Source organism: Danio rerio, chromosome 24 (genome assembly GCF_049306965.1).
Source record: "Danio rerio strain Tuebingen ecotype United States chromosome 24, GRCz12tu, whole genome shotgun sequence".
Taxonomy (NCBI): Eukaryota; Metazoa; Chordata; class Actinopteri; order Cypriniformes; family Danionidae; genus Danio; species Danio rerio.
The window spans coordinates 9,067,778-9,094,754 of NC_133199.1; the positions used below are offsets into that span (position 1 = coordinate 9,067,778).

The window sequence follows — 26,977 nt, forward strand, 5'->3', positions numbered from 1 at the left end:
TGAATATTAACAGAAGTAGACAATATTGAACGCATGTAATGAGATTAGCCTACATGCCATGTGTTGAATACAGTTATCAGGGGCTAGGCAAATGCCTTGAAACCTGTATTTGTGGCTTTTTTGGGAAAATTAAAAGACGCATGCACACACAAATAGGATTAAAATGCTGCAATAAGACGAATGATAATTTAATATACAATACCCTCAATATAATAGCATATAATTTATAATGAAAGTGTAAATGTATATAAATCATTTTAGGAGTAGTCTGTTTCACATGGAAACTACAGGTTTGCAAAGATTATTATAAGATGGCAGGAGACGTTTCAATTAACATTTTGAGACTTTCGATTGTACTAATATAAGGTAAAGCAAATAAAAAAATAAAACGAGTTAAAAGTTGGAAGCAGATCCAAACGCGCTTGCGTAAATGTCTCATGCTCAAACCATCTTTTACGGACACACATTCTTTAAACACGTCAATAACAAACTGTGTGTGTGTGTGTGTGTGTGTGTGTGGTTGTGTGTGAGGGTGAAAGAAAGACAGAGAACGTGTATTAGAAACATAGTAACATTTTTAGAATCATTATAGAAGTTTTGCGTTTTTGTCACTTTCTTCAAATCTTAATTTGTATATATAATGAATTTGCTCAACAGAATTCTGCACGTTAATTATAACACAAATTGTGTAATTGGTATTGCTGATCGAATCGTAAAAACTTTAATTCCACTAGCCTACGCTCTGGTTATTACTTTTTTAATACTACTTTTTTTTTTTTTACTTTTTTCGTTTTCCAAGGCATTATTCTTTTTAAATAAATTAACTATTTCAATTTAAAAATAGGCAAAACAATGGTAACACGTAGTACTACATAGTGTAATAACACACAATCACGTGAAGGAATTCCTAATTCCGATGAATACGATTTAACATGATTGTGATTTCCCCTAAAATGACTATTCATGCTCTTTTTTTCTACGCCTGAACAGGAGGAGCAGCCGGGTATCCTTTCTGAGAGAGCTATTGTGCCCGAGGTTAGAATCCCACACACAATCTGAGAAGCAGCCAACAAAAACAGTCTTGACAGACAATGCCTCGCTTCACCTGCTGCTGCACTGTGCATTGCAATTATGCCAAGGACATGTACAGTTAGGCTCCGTTCATGTTATTTGAAAACAACTGCATCTGAGTCAAACAGACTGTCAGAGCACAGAAAAGAAAAGAAAAAAATCGTTTAAAACGAATGGTCAGTATGGTGAAAATTGTGAACAGGCAGTTCTTCCTTCAGTGCCATGACAAATATCTGCTGGGCTGCACATTAGCAGAATACAGCCAGCAAATCCAGCAAGCACCGGTGGAGATTGATTTCTTGACGCATGCTATCAATAAACAATCAAACTCTATTTGAATCTGAGTTATGCAATGCACAAAATAACCATTCGTGTTTGGGCATGACATTATCTGCAAGGGTACGCAGTGACTCAACGAAATTGCATGAGTAAAATTATGACACGAGTGCTGGTTTTTGCTTTTACGCTAAGGTGCCATAAACACAATTTAATTCCAACGAACTGTAAACTGATTTCAGCAAACCCATAGATTTACATTACAATGACATAAATATTTATCACGGCATTGCTGACAGTGTATCAGGAAAAGTAAGGTGGCGTCTACAAATAAAGGCATGGAAATGGCAACTGCACTAACCTTCAGCTGGATTCTACATCTGACTGATTTAAAGAGCACTCTTGCTCGAGGGCTAAAACTACACACATTCACTTCAAACACGAAAAAGAATTCATTGTTTTCTGTGTCATTTGGCTTGGCAAAAAAGCTCCCTGCCATATTTGAATGATCTTGTTCTCTGAACTAAGAGTTGAAAGTAAGTTTTTTTTTTTCTTTTTTATATTTGAGGGAAACAATGGGTTCAACTGCTTATTGCATGGAGCAATCGTCAAGGGAGAGTTAAACTCAATTACAGTAACTGTGTTGAATAGAAAAGAGAGAGAGGAATAAATCGCAGCAAGCAGTGAATAAAAAAAGTAATGAATAAAAATCGACATGAAGCGTATCAAATATTTATTTTTTTTCTGGGCAACAAAGAACTATAATACATTGACAGGCATGGGAGCTATTGCCAGCACAGGTTTATACAATACAGATAAAACCGCCTCCAATTTAGACAGTGGACACACAAAATATCAGATGGTCCCAAATGTTGAATTTATTCTAAAGAGAGAAAAAAAATCCATAGACAATATCCATTTATTGCTCTTGTGGTGCTTTGAGGGAAGAACAAGAGGTGATTGGCACAACACATAAAAAGCTTGTATAAAAAAAACAAGAAGATAGAAACACAAAACTAGCATCGTCGGGGTCTCTTTAATGACCTTCTTCGATCTAAAACTGAATGGCATAAGGATCATATGTAGAAAATGGATGTTTATTTCTTTTCAATTTGTTCACTTGCTTCAGTGTCGCCTCAACATGCTACAAGAGGGCTGAATTGAAATATCCCAGAGAAGAATACCCCAAACTTCTGTTTTCTAAGAACCATAAAACCACATGAAGAACTAAGCGAATATTCAAACCCACTAAAACAGGAGGCACCAGATAAATAAAAAAAAAGTTTGAACAGACGTACCATATTTACATTTCCCATTAAATTACACATAAATAAATATATACATACATGAACACAGATTCCCTCATATAACCGTGAATCGTGTTGAAATTCAAAGTTCAAGTTGGTCGCTTAGTCGAGTGAAAAGTCAGTTTTTAAAAGTCATGGCATGGAGCTGTAGATTTCTTTTTCAAGTTTATTATTCACAATACTGATAGAAAATCTTCCTCTTTCAGCTTCTTCTTGTCACATGGCTACAATCGTAAATTGGGATACTGAAGGGAAATCGCTGAATTTCAGTCCGTTGAACTCATACAAAGGAAGTTCATGAAAAGTCCAGTTGTGGCAGATCTGTACTCCTTTCATTGGCACACTGCTTTACTGATTTAGAGAAGTGCATTGTCCGCAAATCCCAGAATTAACTGTGTGTTTTATTAATTAAAAAAAAACTAAATGCCAAGATCGGAAGGTGGTGGGTTCAGTGTTTCATCTTGATCACTAGTGTGTTTGTTATATGTAGTTTGTCATATTAGTTGGGAGGTGGTGGTTGGATATCACTTTCTGTGCTTCTCATCTTTGTCACCCGCTTTCGACCCCGTCTCACTGTGGCTGTTGGGATTGTTGTTCAGGTACATTTTGTCCATTGCTTTAATTGCCTCCGTCAGATAGTTCTGCAGAGCTGTGAGGGCCGCACAGACGGCCGGAGTTCCGAATCCGTGAGAAATAAGACTGAAGTGGGTCAAACAGCTCTGAATCCCGGGCTCGAGAATGGGTTGTGGACGTGAATTCCCCAAGGGCGAGCGGTCTTGAGACAGCAGGTCCGTGAACTCTTTGCAGATTTGTCTAGAAGGAGACACAATGCAGGATGCGTGTCAGGAGGAAGCTAATTACAGCTGATGCTATGACGTCATACATGTATTAGTAAGACTATGTGGTCCATATGTGTCCTTTAATCGATGACACACGTATTCCGTTTGACAGTAGCTGGATGGGCAGTGTCGTGTCATAGCGATGGACAATTCACGTTCAGCTTAAGAGAGCCGCATCTATGTCAGAAACGGATGAGGGAGTCGTCTTGTATGTTTTTATTCTAAATCGTTGTTGTTTGCAGTCTTATGTGTTTTAATTGACACTGGTGCTGATCTTTTTTATTTAAACTTTTTTTTTTTTTATTGCATCAAATATGCCGATATATTTCATTGCAGAAAGCATACCGTTTCGTGGAATATTTGAAATATACTTCATAAAACCAAACGGCTCCAAAAAGCAGGAATTAAACCAGCTCTGTTTATTAAAATCTAAATGTAACAAATTTTTAGTACACGTATAGGCGATCCAGCATAAGGAATGCTCAAATAAACACGGAAATAGGTCATAAACAATGAAACACGCTTTGGCTTTTGGATAGAGAGAATAGCACTTACTTCGTAGCCAATAACATGTTTTTTCTTTGGACTTGTTCGTTTGGGTCGGAGTGCTGTCGGTTCATGTATTCAGCTATCGCCTTGGCTGGAAACTCAGTCTCACATACATAACCGAAATCTCTGGCCAGATGCACAGCTTCACCTAGAAGAAAATGGTAGTCAGTTTGTGTAACGTTACTAAAATGCAGTACAGTAATTTACATTTTTCATGATCTTCATCTAATTAGCGTTTTCGTCCAACAACCAGGATACGGCTCTCAGTCCTTTTTTATATTAATGCATCTTTATTTTCCATTAGTCCACCTAAACTAATAATAATAAGTCTGCCACATAAATTCGTTAGAATGTACCTCCCTTTTGAGATTTTAGACTAAAAGTAAACCTTCTTCCTATAGGCCTACTTTTGGTATATGCATGACAGGCTTCCACGAATAGGTCTGTGCTTAGTTGATTTTTACTAAAGTCTTTGGTTTTAATTTCCTGAAACAGTTGGGTTTTTACTGCGAGCCTTCCTGTCATAAGCCTAGAATCTGGAAGAACGCATGCGCCAATTAGCATCAAAGCTCAACTCTAAACTGCTTTCCATAAAATGGAGCAGATCATAAACAATAACAGCACTTCAGAAAGCCAGTGTCCTCCGACTAAATCAGCGTCTGCTTGCGTGTCCACCACCCCCACCCCTCGCCCTTATCTCACAGGAATCATACATTTCTTCAGGCTCATTACCATACAAGACTAAATTTCAATGAAGCACGATGAATATTACATTCAGTCTTCAGCGTCAATGATTAACAGGAACCAATGAACCGTCTCCAGCTTTCACCTTTAAAACCCATGGCACACCAAATACCACTGCACGGAATAATCACCTCCAACTTTACAAGCAAAATGGATTTATTCAAAAGCAATGGCATCTTCGCAGTGCAACATAATTAACTCATTTATTTTTTATAATAGGCTTTCAACCTACAGGTCAACTGCATTAAACCGACAAGGATAAAATCAACATAGAGGTAGCACTAATAATAATAATAATAATAACAATAATAAAAATAATAACAACAACAACAGCAATAACGTTTGACATGTTTTACGTTGCAGGATCTGCTGCACAAAAATGTCCAAAAAAAAAAAACAACCACGCTGCCTAAACAGCACAAAGTAGGCCCTACGACACTCTGTTCCACACAATTCTCAAATTTAAAGACAAGTGTTTATGTTGAAACTGAGAGGTGGCTATTTCCCGTTAAGATTCGATTATTGTTCTATAATTCACCTTGCAAAACAGACACTCTCCATTTCACGATTAATGCAAATGCTGATTTATACCGGCTCACACTTAGCCACAATAAGCAGCTGCTTTACTAAAAATATAAATTCAACAGAAAACTTACCTTCCACCAATGACGTCAGGAGAGTGACATTGGCAGCTTTGCGTCTCCCTGCTGGTAGATTTAATCCAATCTTATCTAGTTTTTCTCTTAAAGATCGTCCTCCATTCTTAGATTTGGCCCTATAAATCAGAGAAAAATATGTATGTCTGTTAACCACGAAACATAGCTACTAAAATGTACTATTCGTGTTAATTAATTGCAAATATGCTGTATTGTATTGTAACATTATTAGTAGCCTATTTATAAGACCTGAGCGCGTGAGCATAATAATTTTATGCTAAACGCAAAACCTTTACTTTAAAATGCATTTGCTTTGGGGGTGGCAATTGAATGTAGCCCACTGTCATCAAGTTTTAATTTCCAGACTATGGTTACAAGTGTCCATCAAATTGTTTTGCATGAAGACCTGACAGCATGTGCTCAATGCGACTGGGTAGGCCACTACACAATTATACGAAAAAAAATAAGACGTAATGTAGACTGTAGGCTAGCAAAAATACATATTCGATAATATAAATTAACTTGAAAAAAAATACACTTGATAATATAAATTACTCGTGTAACAATGAAGATCCAGCTCACCTCCTTAAGACGCCGCCGAGCAAGGAAGCGTTCAGGCACTCAGGCGGAGAAAGACGTCTCTGCACCTCCGCTACTGTGACTTTGTACTTTGACGTTGAGCTGAGAAGAGACAGGCGACCCGGAACCGAACAGAACACTTCGTTCGGGTTTACCACACCTCCAAACAGCCCGTCTTTATTTATCGGTATAGCAGAGATATTACTGTTGTTCTTGGATATGGAAACGGGACCTTAAAAAAAAGAACATGATTAGGCCCCCATTCGAGAGTACAGCGCCAACCAAATGGAAAAAGATGAATTGCTTTGCAGAAGGCAGCCTTTGAGTAAGATTAGACATATGCGTTTATATGCACATCATCTCGTACGCCTGTGTGGAATCAAAGGCAATGTGGTCTTATCAGTGAGGAAGGAAATAGATTCTACTGCAATAGCTTTTCATTCAGCCCATGAATGTAACTGCTAGAATATGTCCCAAGTAATGAAGTTGCCCAGCCATCAAAATATGTCACATTCTCGCAACGGTGACTCAACACCAAGCTCGGAGAAAATGACGGTTCAACATGCATGGACTAAGGGGGAATTTTCCACTAACTGCGCAGTGTAGCTTTTATTGCTGGATTTCATTAAAAAAGTCAGTTGTAAGTCCACTATTTCAGCTAATATTGTTTCAGTAATAATAATAATAGGCTAATAATAATAATAACGATGACGATAATTAAACTAAATCTGCTACCTCCGACAAATAAACCTGCGTATTAATTGTTATAATTCTAAACTACTTTTAAGATTTGAACTTTTGCTAACTTATACATGAATGGAATCATGCACAAAAATACAAACAGGCAACACACACTCAAATACACGCGTCTATAAGTAAGTGTTCAGGCCTAAATCCCCATGCAGCGCCCGTTGTTTCTTTATGTGCTAACCGGAAACAAAAGCGCAGGGACTTTTGGATAGATCACTAGTGACATTAATAGCTCAAGGGAGACTAATAGAGAAAAGAGGAGTTAAACGAACTTGTGAGATCGCAATTATTACGTGCACGTGCAACGAGTATTTTTGTACATATTTGCATGGCGCAACACATTTAAAAATCAAATATGTTACATTGTTAAAACAAAACACATTCTTTTTTAAATGAAAAAAAGCCCACTTGACAAGCTGAAATCCAAGTGAAACAAAAAGGCGCACAATTGCAAAGGAAAAAATATTTTAAAAATTGTTGTGTGAATATTTTTTTTTCTAATAAAAATGCGTGCCTTTATTGAATTTTAACAAACGCAATCCCTAGTAAACATCTTAACGTGCGTTTCTCGTCACCTTTTGAATGAGACATTTTACAAATTTCATTAAGCAATTTTAAATAAAGTCACAGACCAAGTTAAGCCAAGCGCCATTTTAGCGTGCCATATATTGCATAAATAGTAGCCTACCGGATATGGAACGCTTAGTAAAATGGTTTGTGCCTTATTACCAGGCTATCTTCAAGGCCTACAAATTAACCCAATTCGTATCACAGCAAGGACGAGTAGACTTTATAATCGGAGGGCTTCTATTGGAAGTACGAACGGAATTTGAGAGGAAATTGCTTACCTTTTTTGATTACAGTTTGGTCTGGGATGTGAATTCCTTGATCTTCAACTTGCTGCAAGAATGAAAAAGCGTTTTAATAATGGTTAATAATGACATCGTGCTAACGAAATTAAAAGCGTTATTTAAAAATATATTTTAAAAATGCACCAATAGTTTGCATATTTTTTACGATTTAAACTTCATTTTTTAGTAATATATATTTTGTCTAATAACCCATTTTATGTATCGCTTATTAAATAATGAAGAGTTTGATCGATGTTTTATAGCAATAAAATAATAGCAAATATATATAGGCTACTTAAGTTCATCTAACAAGAAAATAAAGAAGCAAAAAATGCATTGGTTGAGGAACAGATTTTTTTGGTATAGGTTCTCGATTTGTCAGTTCTCTTCAGCAGGCACACTGCAATCAGATTACTTATGAAAAGGGGGGCAGCCAAGAATCACGTCCAAAAGTGACAGAGTATATTAATCAAAAAGCTCAGTACATCACTCAGTTTGTGTTTCTGGGATGAACAGCAGCGATGAAAAAAAATGCAATAATAAATACTTGAAACAAAAAGATTTTATTTGTATTCTTTTATTATTACTCACTCTGTCGTTCATGAATATAATTTTTCAATAATATAAATATATTTTTTTAAATTCAGTAACAAAACATGCAGTGATTAGAGAGCCAAAAAATATAACATACAGAAAATTTAATTTAATTTTAATTTTAAAAATGTATTAGGCCTACATTCTAGTGACATTAAAGAAACTGTCACATTTTACACACCAAGTGGCCAAAATACAGTGACAAAATGCTCTTTTCTTCATTACTATGTAAAAAAAAAAAAACAACTGATTTAATTAGAGTAACTTAAACAGCCCAACATTTGACTATCCGGTCAATGCATCAGCAGAAAATCTGAATAATCGCGTTGAACGGCTGCACATTGTAAGATTTTAGCTTTTCTTCTTACCTGAACATCTTCTAAAGAGTGAGGTATTCCATGGATAGGGATTGAATCCGTGAGTCCAGTATCAATGCCGTGACCCGAGGGTAGAAGTACTTCTCTACGGTACTCTCGACATAGTTGATGCGGTAACCCGCGGTGTTGGTGCAGCAGGCTGCTCTCCTGACTTTGTCGCTGGCCGGGCCATCCCGGGTGTTGTGGTTGAGACTGGGCATGCAGAGAGTTGATGGAGTATGGGTCATTTACGTGAGAGTAAGGGTCCTGAGACTGCGGATAGATGGGCTGGTAGGGTGGCGGAAAGTATGGCGGTTGGAAGTCTGAATTGGGCGTATGAGACAGCGGAGGAGCGCTGGTGTACGGAGACTGGCCCACGCTGCCCAGCTGGGGTAACCGGGCTGTGCCATTGCTGGTGCCGTCATGGCGATCCTTTGGAGAGAGAGAACGATAAAGTGTCATTTTAGATCTCTTATACATATTTTTTATTTTTATTATTATTGTTATATTATTATTAATATTATTTCCATTGATAATATTTTATTAGTAGGCATATTATTATTATTATTATTATTATTATTATTATTATTATTATTAATGACAGTAATAATAATAATAATAATAATAATAAGACCTTAATATAACCAGAAGTGATATGTTATGGCTCGAAGGGCGCTAGCCTAATTTTCATTTCAGCAGGAAAGCGAACAACCATTTGATTTGTGGGAGAACAATACTAACAAGAATAATAAATATAGCCTAACAAAAACATTCTAATTATTAATATTTACACTATCATACTTAAAATGTACGTCAAATGTTTGGTTTTCGTTTACCAGTTAAAATCCTACCGAAAGGCAAAGGAAATTAACAATTAACCACAGCTCACATGAAGAAAATCTTTGTAATAGCCTTTGATACTACCATGAACGACTTGCATGATGGAACAGAGTAAACGACAGGATGAAACAACAACAACAATCGGAAGTAGGCTAAATGTTGAGTGCAGAAAGATCTGTACTCCCGACATTCACTCACCATCGCGGAAAAACTGTGCACTAACATCTGTGAAGATTCCCGAGGACTTCAAAAGACGTGAAATTCAGAAGGACAAATCAAAAACGAACGTGCAAATTAAATCAAGCCAACAATAATTGTAGGGCGAGGTGGCGGTGGCCAGCGTTCAAATAAAGCAATAATCCATCAGAATCTGGGTAAATTCCCACTGTTCTTCGTCTGCCCTTTAGATGCAATGCTTTTCTCTAAAGTTTCTTAGATCCCCTTGGCGTCTCCCGGCTCTGTCAGTAAGCTGTTCCCTCGCTTGAGCTCATGTTAGCACAAATGTGCCTCTTCCTCTGCACTCCTAATAGTAGATATTCATGACTATTAATATTACACGAATACTTAATAAGAGAAGAATGGTCGGAAATCGAGCGTGAAGCGAGGAAGCAACTCAAGGCAGACTGCACTAAATGACGTCCATTGAATGAGGAATCAGTATATCTAATCAGATGAGGAGAGAGGGAGTGAGTGGGAGAGAGAGGGAGAGAGAGACAAAAAAAGAGGGACATTCTCCTGCGTCTGACGAATCAGAGAGAGGGGGGAACATTTTAAAAGGTTCGAGGGCAAGCAAAAGTGAAAGAAAGACAGAACGAGGGGGGAAGAACACAAGGAAGGAAACAATATGCACCTCCGATTCTGGTGAAAATCCAGCAAACGCTGAGGGCATCTGGGCTGGCACATTTTTACTGTTCACTGGATGCTCGTCTACCTCATTGTTTTTCATATTAATCCTCGTCTGTTCGTTCTCCATGGCCCACTAGAATCCCTCGCCACGAATTTACGCCGATGCAGATCAACTCGCCGCCAGAGCGCATATTTAATAAACTTTACTGCTATTTATCTTACATATTTTGCTCAGCGTCCATGATATGCGCAATTACAAAACTGAGCTATTTATTACAGTCAAAACTAGTCTGTGTGCTGAAGAAACTCGTAAAGACACGTGGAGAAACAGAGGTTCATTCCTGATCATGGCGTGTGATTCTCTGCGAAAACACGTTTTACTGGCTTCGCCACTCCGCAAACTACTCCCATATAACTGCATTCACCACAAACACAACATAGAGAGGGGAAAGACATGAAGAAGAAAAGGAAAAAAACGAATACACTTTAAATGTAATTTGACTACTACTGAAATGCACGCGTGATTGATGATAATGTGTTTTTGACAGTGAACAAACTTATCAAATTTACGTTTGTAAATGTAAATTTATAATGTACATTTACAAACGTAAATTTGGTAAGTTTGTCAAAAATTATTATTATTATTATTATTATTATTATTATACAGAATTTTAGGCAATTTATGTTCAACGTGTATTTATTATTATCCTTATCCTAATTTTTGTTGTTATTATTATTATCATCATCATCATTATTATATTATTATTATTATTATTATTATAATTATTATTATTTTTATTATTATTATTATTATTATTATGCTGGAAACAATTAAGCTATGTGCTATGGATCATGCCGTTTTAATCACTTATCACAAAATTGCATTTATCACTTCTTACTCTAAATTAAATAGCAGCAAAACAGCAACTCAGTAAAATAAAACAAACTGAACAAGAAAAGTTAAACCGTTCCAAAATTAAATAAATATCATGCAACATTTTGTATCAAAAGCCTGGTTAAGCCGCTTACCTCGAAGTCTTCATATTTAATATTATCAGTTAATTTCCAAAGCATTTTCATTGGTTGTGGATAGAGTGCAGTGCGCCTTCGCTTGAGTTTGACACAGTGCATACAAGGCTCGAGCTGCGCGCTCAGATCTCCCTCTAATGGTGGAAGAGAGAGACTCGATCGCTACTGTAATAACCCTCATTAGCATATCAAGAGAGCAAAGCCAATGAATATACACAGGTAGAAACTGCAACGAGAATTCCAGCAAGAATACCTTCACTGCGTTTCATTTGTATTTCAAAAGGGAACGGTAAATTACAGGGGCTAATATAAGTGGTGAATGAGAGCTTCTCCTGTTTATTTGAATTAATCATCCAGTTGGGATAATTCATGCACTTGAACCATGAACAAATAATCTTTCAAACAGTATTCATAAATTTCGAATTTAGGCTACACCTCACGAGCAGTTTGTAAAATAGGCTGTTTATTAAACAACACGCTTTTGTTGCATTTTCTTGATTCGGTTGGCCAAAATAAAATTGCGCCCAGTCTGGCAACTGTAAAATGTTGTTTTAGTCCTACAGTGAACGTTTGCCTGTAAAATACTCGCAATAATGTTATGCTAAAAGTCGATTCTTCAGTAAGCATACATCTATTTACAACGTGTAACGGCGCAATTTGATAAATGTAAATAATTAACACAACAACATGGCTTGTTAAATGTGAATGAGGTCAGAAGACAGGTCGCCGAGTCTAAGGCGTTGTCTTTCCATTACCTCCATTACCATTTTTGGTGGGGTGAGTCCAGTTGTCATTAATGAGAGGCCGAAAGAAACTAAGACACAATGATGATTAGGAGAGGCAGAGAAACGCGCAGTAGATATGAATGGGGTGTGCTGCTTTGTTGTTCGCTGCTTATTGATTGGGGGTCCGCATCGCTGAAACCAGTCGCACAAAAGAAAATTAAGAACTAGTCTGCATTCCTAAAACTTTGTCGCAATTTTCATAATGAGAAAATTGTATACTCGTGTGACAAAAATCTAAAATCCCTTGTGTTATTTTTTACTCTGGACCACAATACTTAAGGACAGTGCACAGGGACGCAGTGCACAGTAAAACAGTGTGATAACAAACGTAGAGAGAAAATAGTAATATAGTTTTTCCCATTTATCCTGCCATAGAAAAATGTATACGAAGGCCTGCAAAGACCGAACAATAAAAAAACAGCAAATAGACTAAAATAAAATAATTAAAGCAGAAAGTAAAATAGCCTAAATAAGTAGGCATATTCATGTTCTAACAGCAAAGTTGCCCTTTTCTGACTACATAAAGAGTGTTTTTTTAAAGAGAAATCTGATCATTTTCCTCACCCCTTTCTTCACTCAGTCTCTAACGGAGATCTAGGGTGATACAGTTTTAGCTCGTAGCTTTTTATTTAAAGGCTTTTAATCATTAACTGTTATATATATAAAACGTTCATCAGAAAAGGTTTAATACTCATTAAAAGTAAAAGCAGCATCACCCTCATATCTTAAGGAAGAGAACGTACCTGCCAGTCTCCCATTTTGCCCATTAGTGACATTCTTGTCTCTTCTTTCTGAATGTGGTACATGACACAATATCATTGGGTCTTGTGTCCTTAAGCAAAATTCCACTTTACCTGAACAAAATCTACTCACCTGGCAATAAAAACAGAGAACCACCTCACGGCGCATGCGCTCTACTATGGGCACGTGTACGACAACGACACCTGAAAAAGGTAAAAGTTGAGATTCCTGCTTCAAGAGCAGGAGCAGTGTGACATTTCCCACTTTTTGTTTTAATTTTGACAATGTTAAAATATTTGCATATTATATAATTTTGCGTCATGAGACAGTTATCCCTAAACAAATGTTTGTTTAATCATTTTCACTTGATTAACATTCACTTTTATTAAGTCATACTGGTATTTCTTCCTGTCATTTTGATCATCGAAAGAGTTATTGAGTGAAATCTAAATAAACACTCTAACCACCGTGTCGGTCTGGGAATATATCAACTTTTTATCAACGGCTTAAAAAATTAGATATTCTGGTGTGCTGCAAGCGTGCAATATGGGTACCCCTGTCGCTTTGTTACATCATTTAACTGTATAAATTATTAACACATGTTAATGTAAGTAGAGTTGTAGAATTACAAATTAACCTAAGTGGAAGCGATAAATTAATTTCAGAAAGCGGCATTAAACTATATGCGCAAAAATGCATAGACAACATCAGTCTGATATCAAATTTGTATTCAGTGTTGTCATTCTAATGTTTTTAAAAATATATTTTTTTTATTACGGCACAACTTAAAGGTCTAGAAATGCTATAACAGGCTAGAATGTAGAATTTAAACGGACAATTGATTCTTATCGTTGTTGCTTGCTAATATATATATATATATATATATATATATATATATATATATATATATATATATATATATATATATATATATATATATATATATATATATATATATAATTAATATTATTATTATTATTATCGTTGTATATTGCTGATACATAGCCGAGCAAAACATCAGCTTGTGTCTGATTAAATGTCTCCGAAAAAGCACCATTATAATCCAGCTCCATTAAAAATTGGCAAAATCAACAAAATTATAAAGTTCTAGCTTACATCAGTATTAACTATTGCAAATGTAAGTACAATCAAAGCAGGTTTTCTTTGCATGACAGGCCAGCAGTGAAATATAAAATAGCCTACTCTTTTAGTCTGCACATTTTATGAAATAGTGTTAGTTCAGAGATCAAGAAAACGGGTTCTCTCTTAAGTCATCTAACGTTCTCTTGGGCCCTCTATTGGACAATGTTAGAAGTAGAATGTTTCTCTATCACATTTCCATTGACAAATCCCAAGGGATGCCTTTATTATCGCATTTTGCTTTCTTTACTGAGGCTGAACGACAGCCTGACATATTTCTAATGTGCTTAAATGTAAGCCTGTTTAGATTCTGATCATAGTTTAGACTAGCCTACTTTTTTAACGAGTAGGTACATGAATGAATAAATAAAAAAAATAAAATAAAAAAATAAAATAAATAGATAAATATATGCCTGACCCACAGAAACACATCATATTACTTAATGTGACAGTTTAACTAGTTTAGAATCGAGAGATCTGTCGTTCGTAACCATGTTGAACGACTGCAGAGACCCGCAACAAAAGACAAACGTTTCTCATTTAATCATCTGGCACCATCTAGTGTACATTTAAAAAAAAAGTATAAGGGGTAGAAGATTAAGCTGAAACAATTTTTAAAAAGAGAAAAAAACTTTTAGGCGCATGGCTGGAAGAAAACAGTCATTATTATATAATATCTGCTAATATCTGTTGTATCTGCGTACGTTTAGCTTTAAGAAGCCTTGTTAAATAAATCGGCAGTTTAATTTTTTTCTGATTTAGTTTTAATGACATGCTACAAATGCTACAGTTTCTTTATGTAGGCTAAAGTTGTGTTGAAATGAAAAAAAAAAAAAGTACCATGAAAAACATTATACAAATAAACTTGATTAACTGTAATTAATTAACTTTTAGCTCTGCTATAGACCAGAATGAACAAATATGACAGATTGCTGTGTTGCTAAACTGTTTGATTTCTAGTTGAAGTGTCTTCGTGGTGAAAATCTGTTATTAGGATAATTAAAATATAGCACATATTTACACATATATAAAATATAGCTAATATATTTGAACATGTACATATTTGTAACTCCAGTGGTTGAAAAAGATATATCTGCAGCCATTTTTGCAATATTTTGAAGTATTTTGCAAATAGGACATATTTTACATATGTAAAATTAAATATAAACTTGCATTCCATATTATGAATAACTAAATTTGAATTTTATTAGTGCTATCGCAACAGATTAAAAAAACTTAAATTAATAGAAAAGAATAGTAGTCATCTGAAGCATAGCTCACTGTCTGTCATAAGTTTTCATCAGTCCGTTCTTGTGGATTTGGCCATAGGTTCTCATACACATCACAGTGAATGCTTCCATTAGCCAAGCATCTTTGAACGTTCTGGCATGTTAAAGCCAGTCTTATGTCAGTTACAAGGGATTTTCAAGCATAGGTCAAACATGAAAATGTTATCAGTAAAAGAGTACCATATCTGGCAAAGTATATGAAGATGAAATATGGCATCTATTGATATGGGTCATGTTCTGTGGTAATTGCTATCATCTGACCTATAGTGAAATGTTCTTGATTTAAACAAATACATCAGTCTCCATATAACTATGCATCAAAATGCAAAAGTCCCTTTTAATTTTGTGCTAGTATCAGTTTACTTACATAATTAGAATTTAATGACTACACTGTTAGTGTCAGGTGTAATGTGTGAGTTACATTGTGAAATGGCATTGATTAATATTTTAATTTGAACAGTTAGTTTAAGTTTAATGAACAAAGTATCTTTGATTTAGTTGTATTGTATCCAATTGTCGTTATTGTTGTTATTGTTTGGAACACCCACCCCCTCACTGACAAAGGTCCAGAATTTGTCCTATACATAAGCTCATTTGTCTTTTTTTGACTGCTAGGCTATCATGAATAGTAAAAATAACCTACCGAAAAAGGTTTTAAGACCAAGCCGAACCCTGGTGTGACTTCAGCTAATCAGTTTTGGCCAATGCAAACAATTGTTGAGTCCAAAATACAGCTGTGCAAAAGAATATCCCACATAAGCAAAGTCATCTTTCGCTACTGTATTCTTTTGCTACTTTTATTCTAAATCTTGGACCTTATTCTTGAAACAAAGTTTGACCAAGTGAAGCACCAAAAGCAGCCCATATTAAAATTAATTTGAATACTATTAGAGGCTCTGAATTCTTCTTCTTCTTCTTCTTCTTATTATTATTATTATTATTTTATTTTGGCTATTGTTATTCATTAATTTTCAAATGCATTTTTTTTACAAGAGAGGCTCTTAATTATTATTATTATTATATTTTAATTTTTGTTATTTAAATGGCCAAATTCTAAGGAAAGTTCATTGTTTTTTTATTTGCCTAATAAATTACAATAGGCTACCGTTTTTAATTTAAAACTTTATGATATGTGATGTTATGAATTTGTTTTTAAAAAAATAAACATTTCTTTGTTCCAAATATTTTGGAAATATTTTGTGCATCAAAAAGTGTGGTAAGAATGACCATCCGGCAAGCTAATTCAGCTAAAAATAGAGCTTAAAATGTCACTAAATTCAGTTTTTAAATCTCATAATTAAGTAGAAAATGAGACGAGTAACTGCAAAACAGGTCCACCCCTTTTACCTGGCTGACCACGCGATTGATAATGATTGTAAAAAAAAATATATATATATATGTAAAAGTTTCTACAGAATACACGATGAGAATACAGAAAGGGAAACATTAGTAAAAGTAATGCATTTCTATAAAATATATTTAACATTTAGTAAAAGTTTAGACATAATATCATTTATCAAGCATATACAAGAAAAGAAATGTGAAAGGAAAGCAAGGTGGCGGGAGGCTGTTTATTTCACTTTAAAATGTTCAAAGATTTAACTTCATTTCCCATAAGTAAACAGGAGAAACGTTGTAACGCAACACGTCACGTGCGTAAAATTTCATTGGTGTTTGTGTGTCAGTCTTTATGACGTAATAAGGAACTTCGCACATTACGAGTTGACTACACGAAGCAACCAAGGACATCCAGCAGATTAGACTCTCAAGCTGCAAGTATTAGTCTAATTTTAATAAACACATTACACTGGTGTATCTTGAGTAATCAAATACGCTGAATAAACACCGCGCCGCTCTCTGCTATCACGGTTGTTAATAGAAATGCAAGCTCACGCTGAGATAAGCTGAAGTTTATCAGTGACGTTTGAGTGTGTGTATATCATTCAGACTGTCACTTTTCATTGTTATGGTTGATTGTTTGATCATTGTATAGTGTGGTTCATCACGCTGCTCATGAATTCTACTGCAGTTGTCGTTTTTATACAGGTGTGCTTTGGCATTCAGTTGACAGGGGCTGTAAGCTGTCGGCGTCTGAGGTTTAAATGTGTCGATATGTGTCCACAGGTGTTAGGGATGGCAGTGGATTGGGCTGGATATGGATACGCAGCGCTAGTTGCATCTGGTGGAGTCATTGGATATGTTAAAGCAGGTAATGAGAATGCTCGATGAACATATTTTATTCCAAACCTTTAACCCGGATTTGCTGGTGATTGTTTTTTCATGCTATAGTAGGCTGCTTTTACATTAAGGTAACGTTAGTTTTATATTCGCACATTCGTTCATTTATCTGTCTCTATATTGTTTACCACGCTAATTTGAATATTCGGTCATGATTAGAACGCAAGTATGACTTTAAAACAACATTAGCACTGTCTAATACAGGGGTTCCCAAACTTTTCAGCCCGCGACCCCTTAAATAACAATGCCAGTGACTCACGACCCCCATCTTTCAAGGTGGTCATACAGCAAATATACAAACGTTGCACACATAACTATCGATAGAGGTAAAGTTGGTTTTATATTCGCACATTCGTTCATTTAGAAGTCTCTGTATTGTTTACCACGTTACTTTGAATATTCGATCAGAATTAGCATGCAAGTGTGACTTGAAAACAGCATTAACACTGTTTATTTGACTGAACAATGTTGTACTTTGATAGTCAGTGGCTGCTAATATGATTTCGCTGTTTAGAGCTTGCAAATAATACTTTTATGAAATTTATATTATTAAGGAAAAAATCTGAATGTGCGAATATAAAACTAACTTTACCACTATTAACTATCGGCATATACAAACACGAGCATATACACAATACAAACATGCAACAGTCTATTAAAATATAACGTTTTTTTCAGTCATTTATTAATTGAATTACATTTCAAAATGGCTGATTTTTATTTGTATGTTGTTGTTATTTCTTTAACACAACTATTAACTGTCTTCTGTGGGTTATGAATAAAATATGGTAATTCAAATAGTTTAATAAAATGTATTTGAGTTTTGGAAATCACCAAGCGACCCCTCGACATTGTCCACTTTTAGAACCACTGATCTTATAGACTGTGAACAATGTTGTACTTTGATAATCATCAGCTGCTAATATGATTTCCCTATTTATTATTGGCAAAGAATACTTTTATGAAAATATATCATTAAGAAGAATGTCTGAATATCCAAATATAAAACCACCTTTACCTCTATAAAGTTGATTTCATATTTACAAATTCAGACTTTTGCCTTAATAATAACATTTCAGAAAAGTATTCACTGCAAATTCTTAATAGTAAAGTCATATTAGCAGCCAATCACTATCAAAGTACAACATTGTTCACTGTCAATTAAATAGTGCTAATGTTGTTTTGAAGGCATACATGTAACTTCAGTCCAAATATTCAAAGTATCATTGTTAACAATACAGAGAGCATGTCTGTTATCACTGAACAAGTGTGTGTATATAAAACCAATTTTACCTCAATTAGTTTTACCCTTATGAAATTTAACCATGGTTTTAGTACAAAATAATAAAAAAAAGCCTGTTTTTTTCCAAATGTATTTTTTCTATTATAAAATCATGTCTTTGTCTGTAACAAAACTATGGTTGATTATAAGAAGAGAAACCTGTTTGATAAGACTGTATTTATTTATTTACTGTTTTATGTGGAGTGATTATTTATTTGTTGGATAATAACATGATCCAGAACTGAACTGAACCACTGAATTTGAAAGTGTTCTCAGTGTTTTAGTAATCTTTTCTTCTAACTGATTTGTCTTTTAGGCAGTGTCCCGTCTTTGGCAGCAGGGCTTGTCTTTGGAGGTTTGGCTGGTTTTGGTGCTTACCAAACATCACAAGATCCTGGAAATATTTGGGTGTCTTTAGGTTTGCATTTATTTCCGGATCTATATATTCTGTTTCTGTATCTTAAAGCAGCTTGCATTTATAAATTAGGTCATACTGTTTACTACAACCATGTGTCTTCAGTGTTTTTTTATTATTATTCCCCCAGCTGCATCTGGGACGCTTGCTGCTATCATGGGGAAGAGATTCTACAACTCGCGCAAAATCATTCCAGCTGGTCTCATTGCTGGAGCGAGGTAACTAACACATCTCAAAGTAAATTAGTTTGAGAAAGGATATCCATTATTTTTAATCTCCCAAATCCCTTTTACACAGCAGTCATTTTATGCTAACATTGCTTTTAACAACATATCTAATTTTAACCTTTGTCCCATTACTATTAGCGGTTTAACTCACAAACCCTCCACAGTATCAGTTTTTGAAACTCGTATGAAATTATTATTTTATTTTTTTGAGTTTTTGCAGTTAAACTCCAAATTTATGCGCAAGAACTCTTTTTAAAAAGATTTTATTTACACTTTCATATGGACTCAGTCAAAAGTGTAAAGGTGAAAAATAATAGGTAATGCGCTGAGTTGCTTGAAATCAATGTAAATATGTGATGATTGAAGTTGATCTAGATGTTGACCTCGCTGTAATGGAGTAATAGCAGCAGGACAGTTATAACCATAAACAAGTTTGCAAAAAAAGGTGTTCATTTTTTTGTATGTTTTGCATCGGGAACTCACTAAATATGCTTCGTAGAAGAGGGTAATTATAAGACACTTGCTTTTACTTGTGCTTTTGTGTGCTGTTTGTATAGAGTAGCTGCACAGAGGTCACATGTAACAGTACAATATATTTGTCAAGGTCTGTTCACACCACATCTTGCTTCAGTTATCTCTCCTTCACGCAATTAGAAGGAAAGTGCCACTTAAAGGGACACTCCACTTTTTTTTTTTAAAAAAGCCTCAAGTCTTCTAGAATTAAACCGTGGACATAACCCATTTTTTGAATACATTCAGTTGATTTCTTGTTCTGGAGTGGTCCGCTTTTGCTTAGCATAATGTATCAAACTGGTATTGACCATTAGCATTTAGTTTAAGTTTTGGTAAATGTCCTGTTTAACGCTTTAGTCTTCTGTAGTTGCATCGTATAATAAAGCCATTGAAAAACGATTGTTTTCTACTCCAGTATTAACAAAAACTATACTCTCATTCCCGCATAGTAGTCAGGAAACTTGAAACTTGGCATATTAGGCAAACAACTAAACTAAACAATTTTGTTTATTTAAAAAAAAAAGCTAAATGACCGTGGCTAAACGCCATATAATACTCAATATTGTGGACAGTTTTGCTTGAGCAGGAGTCGTTAAGCCACAAGAGAAGTAAAAAAAAAAAAGGCAGAAAAATACGTGAAATACAGACTGAAACGCCAATTCAACCACCCAACTGCAGTTTAAAGTATGTTTTTGATACTGATAAACTAAATACTTGGTTTAGTAAAGTGTCGCTAAAGTTTTAATGGATGCTATGCTATGTCTTACTGTTATTGTTATTACCTTGATTATAGAGTGGTCCATTAGGTGGACATTGAAACAAACTAGGTGCACTCGTCACATTGATTAATTTAATACTGTATTTCTGATGTAAAGTCAAAATCATCAACATCCTGATGTAAAGGCATCATTTATTCCTAACACCAAGAACAATTCTCATCATTTTAAATAATCAATGGATATATTTTTTTAAATAATGTAAAATAAATTGTTTATTTGAAGGAATTTGAAGAAACGCAATTAAACAAAAATGCTTTATTTTGTGGAAAACAGTGATAAATAAACAGCAGTGGTTGTGGTGTATATAATGGTTTAAAGAAATATTGTCGCAGAAGCTTTGATATACATTTGCATTCACTCTGCCATGGTGCAGCACTTATCTTTTGTGGATTTTAGGTAAATAATATTCTAGAAAACTTGTCTTTCTGTGGCTGAAAGGGTCATCCCTTTGGCCTTAATCTGGACAACCTGCTTTCGAAAGTTTTCATCTCACAATAATGCAAAGTCAGAGAAAACTGCAAGTTATTAATGTTATAGGGCTATGCAATCATATTATGCTATAGCGTGGTGTTGCAAAATACGTAGTTTACAGTAATACTTCATTCATCATATAGATGATCAATCTGGATACAGGCCGAAATTTGAATAACAGCATGGTGAAAAAGTTGCAAGCTTAAAAGTAGTGTTGACATGTAGCGTTTTATTTCAGTATTTTATGTTGCGCCTGCAACAATTAGTTTTCAAAAAAGCTTTATATTTCATTGATATATCCACGTTCTTAAACATTTGCCCAGAATCTCTACCAAAAGTGAGAAAAATAAAAAGATTTGAATGCGTATATTTGAGCATATACTTTAAAATGTCAAACAGAAATAATCCTCATGTGGACAGTACCAACTAATTGAATATATCGTTATCAGGACACACGATGACTTGTATCACGACAGGAGATTTTTGTCATCGCCCAACCCGGCTTTCTCTTTCATATGTCATATTTATGCTTAACTACCTTAATAGGACTAAGCACTAACCTCAAAATTTAGGTAGTTTGTTCTTATTTGATCTCCACTGTACTGCTGCTGTTCACCAACAATAGTCAATTTTGTAAAATTTTACAGAGGAAAGGCAAGTTCACTCAATAGCAAATTCCTCATTTACTCACCCTCATTCGTCATTTTAAACCTGAATGACTTTTTTTGCTCCAATGGCACAAAACATTATGGTTATAAACCTAAGACTCAAGTAAAAAAAAAAAATAGACTTATCATAAAAGTACAAAAGCCTTTACAGCTTTACTTTTGTCGTGAAGCAGTTTAGAGGAAGGGGAAAAAAGATTTCATCATAAATATTCCTAACTATTGCTTGGTGTACTTTAAATGTGTGTTAATTTAATCCTTTAACCATTTCTTGCAGTGTCCTGATGCTGGCAAAACTTGGAGCTGGAATGTTACAGAAACCTCAGAAATCATGATACTGAAACAAAAATCATGTCTGCTATTGTTCAAAGTGATCATTCTTTCTGAACAACATTATAGGTATTTTTTTGTAAAAGATGTACAATTAAAAAAAATCTCTAAATTAAAAACTTTTGTTTAAAATAATGGCCTTCTTGTTCTTAAATAATACTATATTGTTATAAAGATTGATGCTAATATCAGTAATTACACTGAAATAAAAAAATGCTGCCGTGTAACGTGAATTAGTACTGCATTAAAAACAACAAGAATAAAATTAAAATTTGCATTTAAAAACGTTTAAAGGGAAACAAAATAGATGCAGTATATAACATAAGATATAGATTTGCCCATTTCATGTAAAAGAGTAGCAGGCATCTGAACAAGACGATGATTAAGTTGATTAAACTGTTAAGTTTTTAAACAGCCAGCGTTCACAGGTTCTTGCCTTTATTGAACAATGACGAAGCCATGGGCTTACACGGTGTGGTGTGGATCTATCCTAGTTGCTCCTCAAAGAAAAAGATGCGATGTGATGTGTTTATACAGCATTTCCGAGCGTTGAAAGTAGTCCTCGTGGCATTAAAACTAACGATGGCTTCCATATTTTGCAGCCCAGTCAATTCGCCCATGCACTGGCTGAACTGATGGCGCATGAGTGATAAGATTGGCTGAATTTTTGCCCAGGGCTGAGTAGCTTGTTCCTTTAAGCTGGGTTCGTTCTGCTCTCCTTTTCCATCCATCATAATCTGAAAAGAAAGAGCTTTTCAAGCTTGTGCAAAATCATGTAAAGTCCAAAATGAACAATTTACAAGTGCCAAATAAATATACAACATTGTATTATTATTCATTTGAAATAAAAATCAAGCATGCAAGATTGGCAACATTCATTTTGGAGCCAGGGACTCGTGATTATTATTTTAATAGACTGCTATTGATCTAAGCTTTTACCTTCAGAGTTATCATTGACTGAAACTGTAGAGGAAGGTTTGGACTTTGAAGGTTTAGCTTTGCCAGTTTTACAGTCAGCAGTGGCAGAAAGATCAACTAAGAGCAGATAGAAATGAAACAGGTTTGAGTGGACAGACAGAATGAATGAATGCAGAAAGATATGACAGACACATGCCATATTTTGTAAAGAGCTAGAAAAGGCTAAAATCTTGAAGGCTCTAAGAGAAATTCAAACTATTGGGGTCAGTAAAAAGGTTTGAATAAAGGTGAACTGTGCAGATTGTGTCAGGTTTTCAAGAGTTAAAAATAAATTAAACAAATGGACAATCCCGCCAAAAACCCACACGATTAATTTGAAGCAATGTTCCCATGTCAGACTTATCATAATACAAATCTGCTTTTATTTGTACTTATTTGATTTGAGTTTTATTAGTCTTAATTATTATATTGCTATTTCACAAAGTCAACTGCATTGCAGTGCGAGTACAGTGAATTATTACGTTCTTTAAACAAAACGTTATCACTGTGAAAACTACACACTTCACCTTTAAATGTCCAAGCCATTAAGAAAAGCATAAAATGGTCATTTCAAAATGTGATCAGGCAAAGTCAAACGCAGAAATAATAAATTAGTAGATGCTGTAAAGTGTAAAACTCTTACGTGCATGTTGGTGACCGAGAGGAGCGAGCTGAATCCTCTGGCCTACGGAACCCACTTCCTTCTTCTGAAAAGAAGGTATGTATCCTCCAGAGAGATTGTATGTTGTAGTTACAAAGTTTCCTGTGAGTAGAAGTGACAAATTTTATTCAATAAAGAGGAGATAACATCTAGGGTTGCACAATACATCATTTCAGCATCGATGTCGCACTGTGTGTATATGCAATGGTGACATCACAGGATATGTAATGTCAAGTTGGGATTATAATAACTAGCCACCACAGTTCAGAACATGGGACTTGTGGGATCATCGCAAAATATGACACTAATAGAGTGAAAGATTTCAAGCAAATTTAAACAGAGCAATTAAAAAGTTAACAAAGATTAATTGTATTTAATTATTTATACAATGAAGACCATGCTGTGTTATTTTACATTTGATTATTGAATTTCTGTACCTAAAGACTGTAAAAATCCCCAGAAAATCATAAAACAGTTCATTTTAATTTATATCTTTATTTATTTGTATTCATCTGTCATTGTTATTTATTGTATTTAATGCAGATAATTCCCTTCAAAATAATCCCAATCCCAAATCTAAAATGACGTAATCTTTCCAAATAGAGTTACAAGTCATCTAGTCATATTTGCATCACACATTAGCACCAATTAGCAACACATTAGCTGTTTCAACCAAAAAATGTGAATTCATTTCATGCAAAAAACTGAAATATCCAAAGCAATCTCACAGCAATTCGTAACTTTTTGGTTTAGTGGCTAATTTGTATGAATTTGTTCGATCTAATTTGTACAATTTAGTACGATTTGCTCATCACCCGATGACGGTTGGGTTTAGGGGTGGGTGCCACGCCTCAATTTTAAAATCGTTCATTTTCATCCTACTGAACTCATACAAATTAGTTATTAAATTGACAAAACATAAAATACTTTTTTCTCGTGAGATCAGGCTGGAATATTGCATAAAAGATGTGTAAATAAAGCAACGTTTTCATCCAAAGAGAAACTAAATCAAAATCACTGCCTGATAAACTGCAGCTAAATATCTACTGTAAAATCTTTATTTAATAAATGACTTGCACCTCAAGAATATGCTGACATGCAATGAATGATGTTTGAAGGCGTGAGACCTGGAGCCCAGATGCTCTTGACACTTTTGAAGGTAGCCTAATCAATAATATGACAACACTAATAATAAAATGGGTAAGGCCAAAACAACACTTCAGCTTTTCCATGAAAATTTCAAATCATTTATGGTTTGCACATAATATGGTGAATAAAAGTTTAGACAAAATTCTTATTTTTCTTAAATATTTATCAGCAAGAAATATATTCTTTTTTTAAGGGCCATGTTTACATTCAGAGAACAGCATTCACAGTGGATCTTTCAGTCCATAATATTGTAAAGATATTACTGTAAACTTAGTAATTAAATCATTTTGACTGAGGTATGTCTTTAAAAACTTAGAGTACTGCTGATGATACTAAGCTTGCCATCTGAATAAACATAAACAAAGAACACTGATCACACACTTACCAAAACTGTAGAGACAGGACAATGAACACCAAATGAAACAGCGTCTTTTTTTTTCTTTTCTTTTTTCATAAAGGAGTCGAGTGGCAAATTCGGATTTCACCATTACCAGATTTGAAAAGCTCTGGGGTAAAAAATGTTCCTGGTCCCACTTTATATTAAGTGTCCTTAACTACTATGTACTTATATCAAAAAATAAATACAATGTACTTACTGTGTTCATAAAGTATTTGAGAACACTTCTGGGCCCGGTTTTTCAAAAGGGTTAATCCAGATCAAGTTGATCCGGATTTAGTAATACTGTTTTTTCAATCTGTGATAACATATTCCAGCTTACTTTTTGAGCCAGTTTTTCAAAGCAACATCGGATTGGATCAATCTGATCCAGATAGGAACTTTTCAGGATTACTAAATCTGGATTACTAGTGCTCAATCACAATGTAGATAGATAGGCCTGTGTACAGAGCAACAAATATAAAAGCCAGTGTGGGGTCAATATAACTTTATTTTTATTTGAAATGAAAACTAAGAAAATTTAATAAATAATAATATTATAATAATAAAAACAAGAAAAACCCCACCCCATCCTCTTCCAGCAGTCCGCTCATCTGAGACCTACAACACTGTACATTGAGGATATTTATAATAAGTTTCAAATATAGATGTAAATAAAAAAAAAGACTTAATGTCAAAAACTCCACAATAATTTCACACTTCCTCATCTGATGTGGAGAGACCAGCTTGCCTTGGTTTGGTGCAGTTTGGTCAAAGTCAGTTGTTCCTCTGCCAGATGAAGCTGTGCTTCTGCCCTTTCAGTCTCTTTTTGCAATTGTTGAAAGAGATTTCTAAAATCAGGGATTGTCATTCTTTGCAAAATTTTTTTTTTGGTTATTCTGTAATCATTACATGCATCACTAATAAATATACTAATTAATATATACAAAAAATTATTGATTTTGGTCAATTTTGACAGCTGTTTGGGGGATTATTTTATGAGGCCAAACTCTTTCTACTTTGCTGTAGGCCTATACTGAAAGGCTCAATACGTTAAAGCCTATAATCACTATAGCCTGACGGATGAACAAATAAAATTAAAACCTTATTATTAAATAGTACATCTCGTAAAAAACTGCATGATCCAAAAATAGTACTATTTAATAATTTTGTAAAGTTTTCATTACATGTTGGGCATGAAATCCACGCTAAATCCACCCTTCTGATAGGATCAGTTTAATCCAGGTTTTTTGGATCAAAGCGATCCGAATCTTACAAAAAAGGTCTGAAAAACCCAAACTAAAGGTTTGATCCGGATCAAAACCAAGATTGGATTACGTGATCTAATCCGATTATGTAATCCGTTTTTCCTTTTGAAAAACCCATTTTCAAGATTTGATACAATCCCTTATACAAAATCCTAGTGGATTACTTTTTGAAAAACCGGGCCCTGGTGCTCTTTGAGTTGGGATAGGGGCTGGGTTTGGGACAGGTTTGGTGGTGTAGGTAGGTTTAAGGGTGGGTTAAGGTGTAAGGGATGGTCAGCAGTTTATTTACAAATGTAATTACATACAGGTATTTAATCAAGCATAAGTACACAATAAATACAAGTATTTTCACAATAAGTACATTGTAACAAACTATTAATTCCTGTGTAAGTACATATTAGTTA

General features: G+C 34.7%; 3 protein-coding genes across 37 annotated transcripts in view; 1 reads left to right on the forward strand and 2 right to left on the reverse strand.

The window, feature by feature from the left end:
- The window catches only part of tmem14ca (transmembrane protein 14Ca), a 177,914-nt gene extending 155,617 nt beyond the window's left edge, over positions 1 to 22,297 (forward strand). For 4 of the 7 annotated variants that reach the window (XM_073940558.1, XM_073940556.1, XM_073940557.1 and 1 more), the window contains exons 4-7: positions 17,367 to 17,451; positions 19,079 to 19,180; positions 19,308 to 19,395; positions 22,110 to 22,297. In XM_073940558.1, the coding sequence (XP_073796659.1) occupies positions 17,376 to 17,451; positions 19,079 to 19,180; positions 19,308 to 19,395; positions 22,110 to 22,167 (324 nt within the window). In that variant the 5' untranslated portion in view covers positions 17,367 to 17,375 and the 3' untranslated portion in view covers positions 22,168 to 22,297. 7 annotated transcript variants of the gene reach the window in all.
- On the reverse strand, positions 2,064 to 12,905 carry tfap2a (transcription factor AP-2 alpha). 4 transcript variants are annotated; one of them, NM_001319158.1, is made up of 7 exons: positions 12,816 to 12,905; positions 8,585 to 9,004; positions 7,620 to 7,671; positions 6,025 to 6,253; positions 5,443 to 5,561; positions 4,049 to 4,190; positions 2,064 to 3,467 (listed from the first exon to the last, which is right to left on the reverse strand). In NM_001319158.1, the coding sequence occupies exons 1-7, from the start codon at positions 12,876 to 12,878 to the stop codon at positions 3,179 to 3,181; spliced, it is 1,314 nt and encodes a 437-aa protein (NP_001306087.1). In that variant the 5' UTR covers positions 12,879 to 12,905; the 3' UTR covers positions 2,064 to 3,178. The 4 variants fall into 4 exon arrangements, with proteins under 4 accessions (NP_001306087.1, NP_789829.2, XP_005162615.1 ...); NM_176859.4 differs by lacking the exon at positions 12,816 to 12,905 and adding an exon at positions 11,288 to 11,427; XM_005162558.5 differs by lacking the exon at positions 12,816 to 12,905 and adding an exon at positions 10,263 to 10,610.
- mak (male germ cell-associated kinase) overlaps positions 20,937 to 26,977 on the reverse strand; it is a 37,621-nt gene continuing 31,580 nt past the window's right edge. For 13 of the 26 annotated variants that reach the window (XM_073940049.1, XM_005162564.5, XM_073940051.1 and 10 more), the window contains 2 exons: positions 23,763 to 23,882; positions 20,937 to 22,899 (listed from right to left, as the gene is read on the reverse strand). In XM_073940049.1, coding sequence (XP_073796150.1) covers positions 22,739 to 22,899; positions 23,763 to 23,882 — 281 coding nt within the window. In that variant the 3' untranslated portion in view covers positions 20,937 to 22,738. 26 annotated transcript variants of the gene reach the window in all.

Coding starts and splice junctions, on each gene's coding strand:
- tfap2a (XM_005162558.5), bottom strand. CDS start 10,385: ATGGAGAACGAACAGACGAGGATTAATATGAAAAACAATGAGGTAGAC. Junction 6,254..7,619: donor CCAAACTGTAATCAAAAAAG/GTAAGCAATTTC, acceptor CTTTTTTTTAAG/GTCCCGTTTCCATATCCAAG. Junction 5,562..6,024: donor CTCGGCGGCGTCTTAAGGAG/GTGAGCTGGATC, acceptor TCTGATTTATAG/GGCCAAATCTAAGAATGGAG.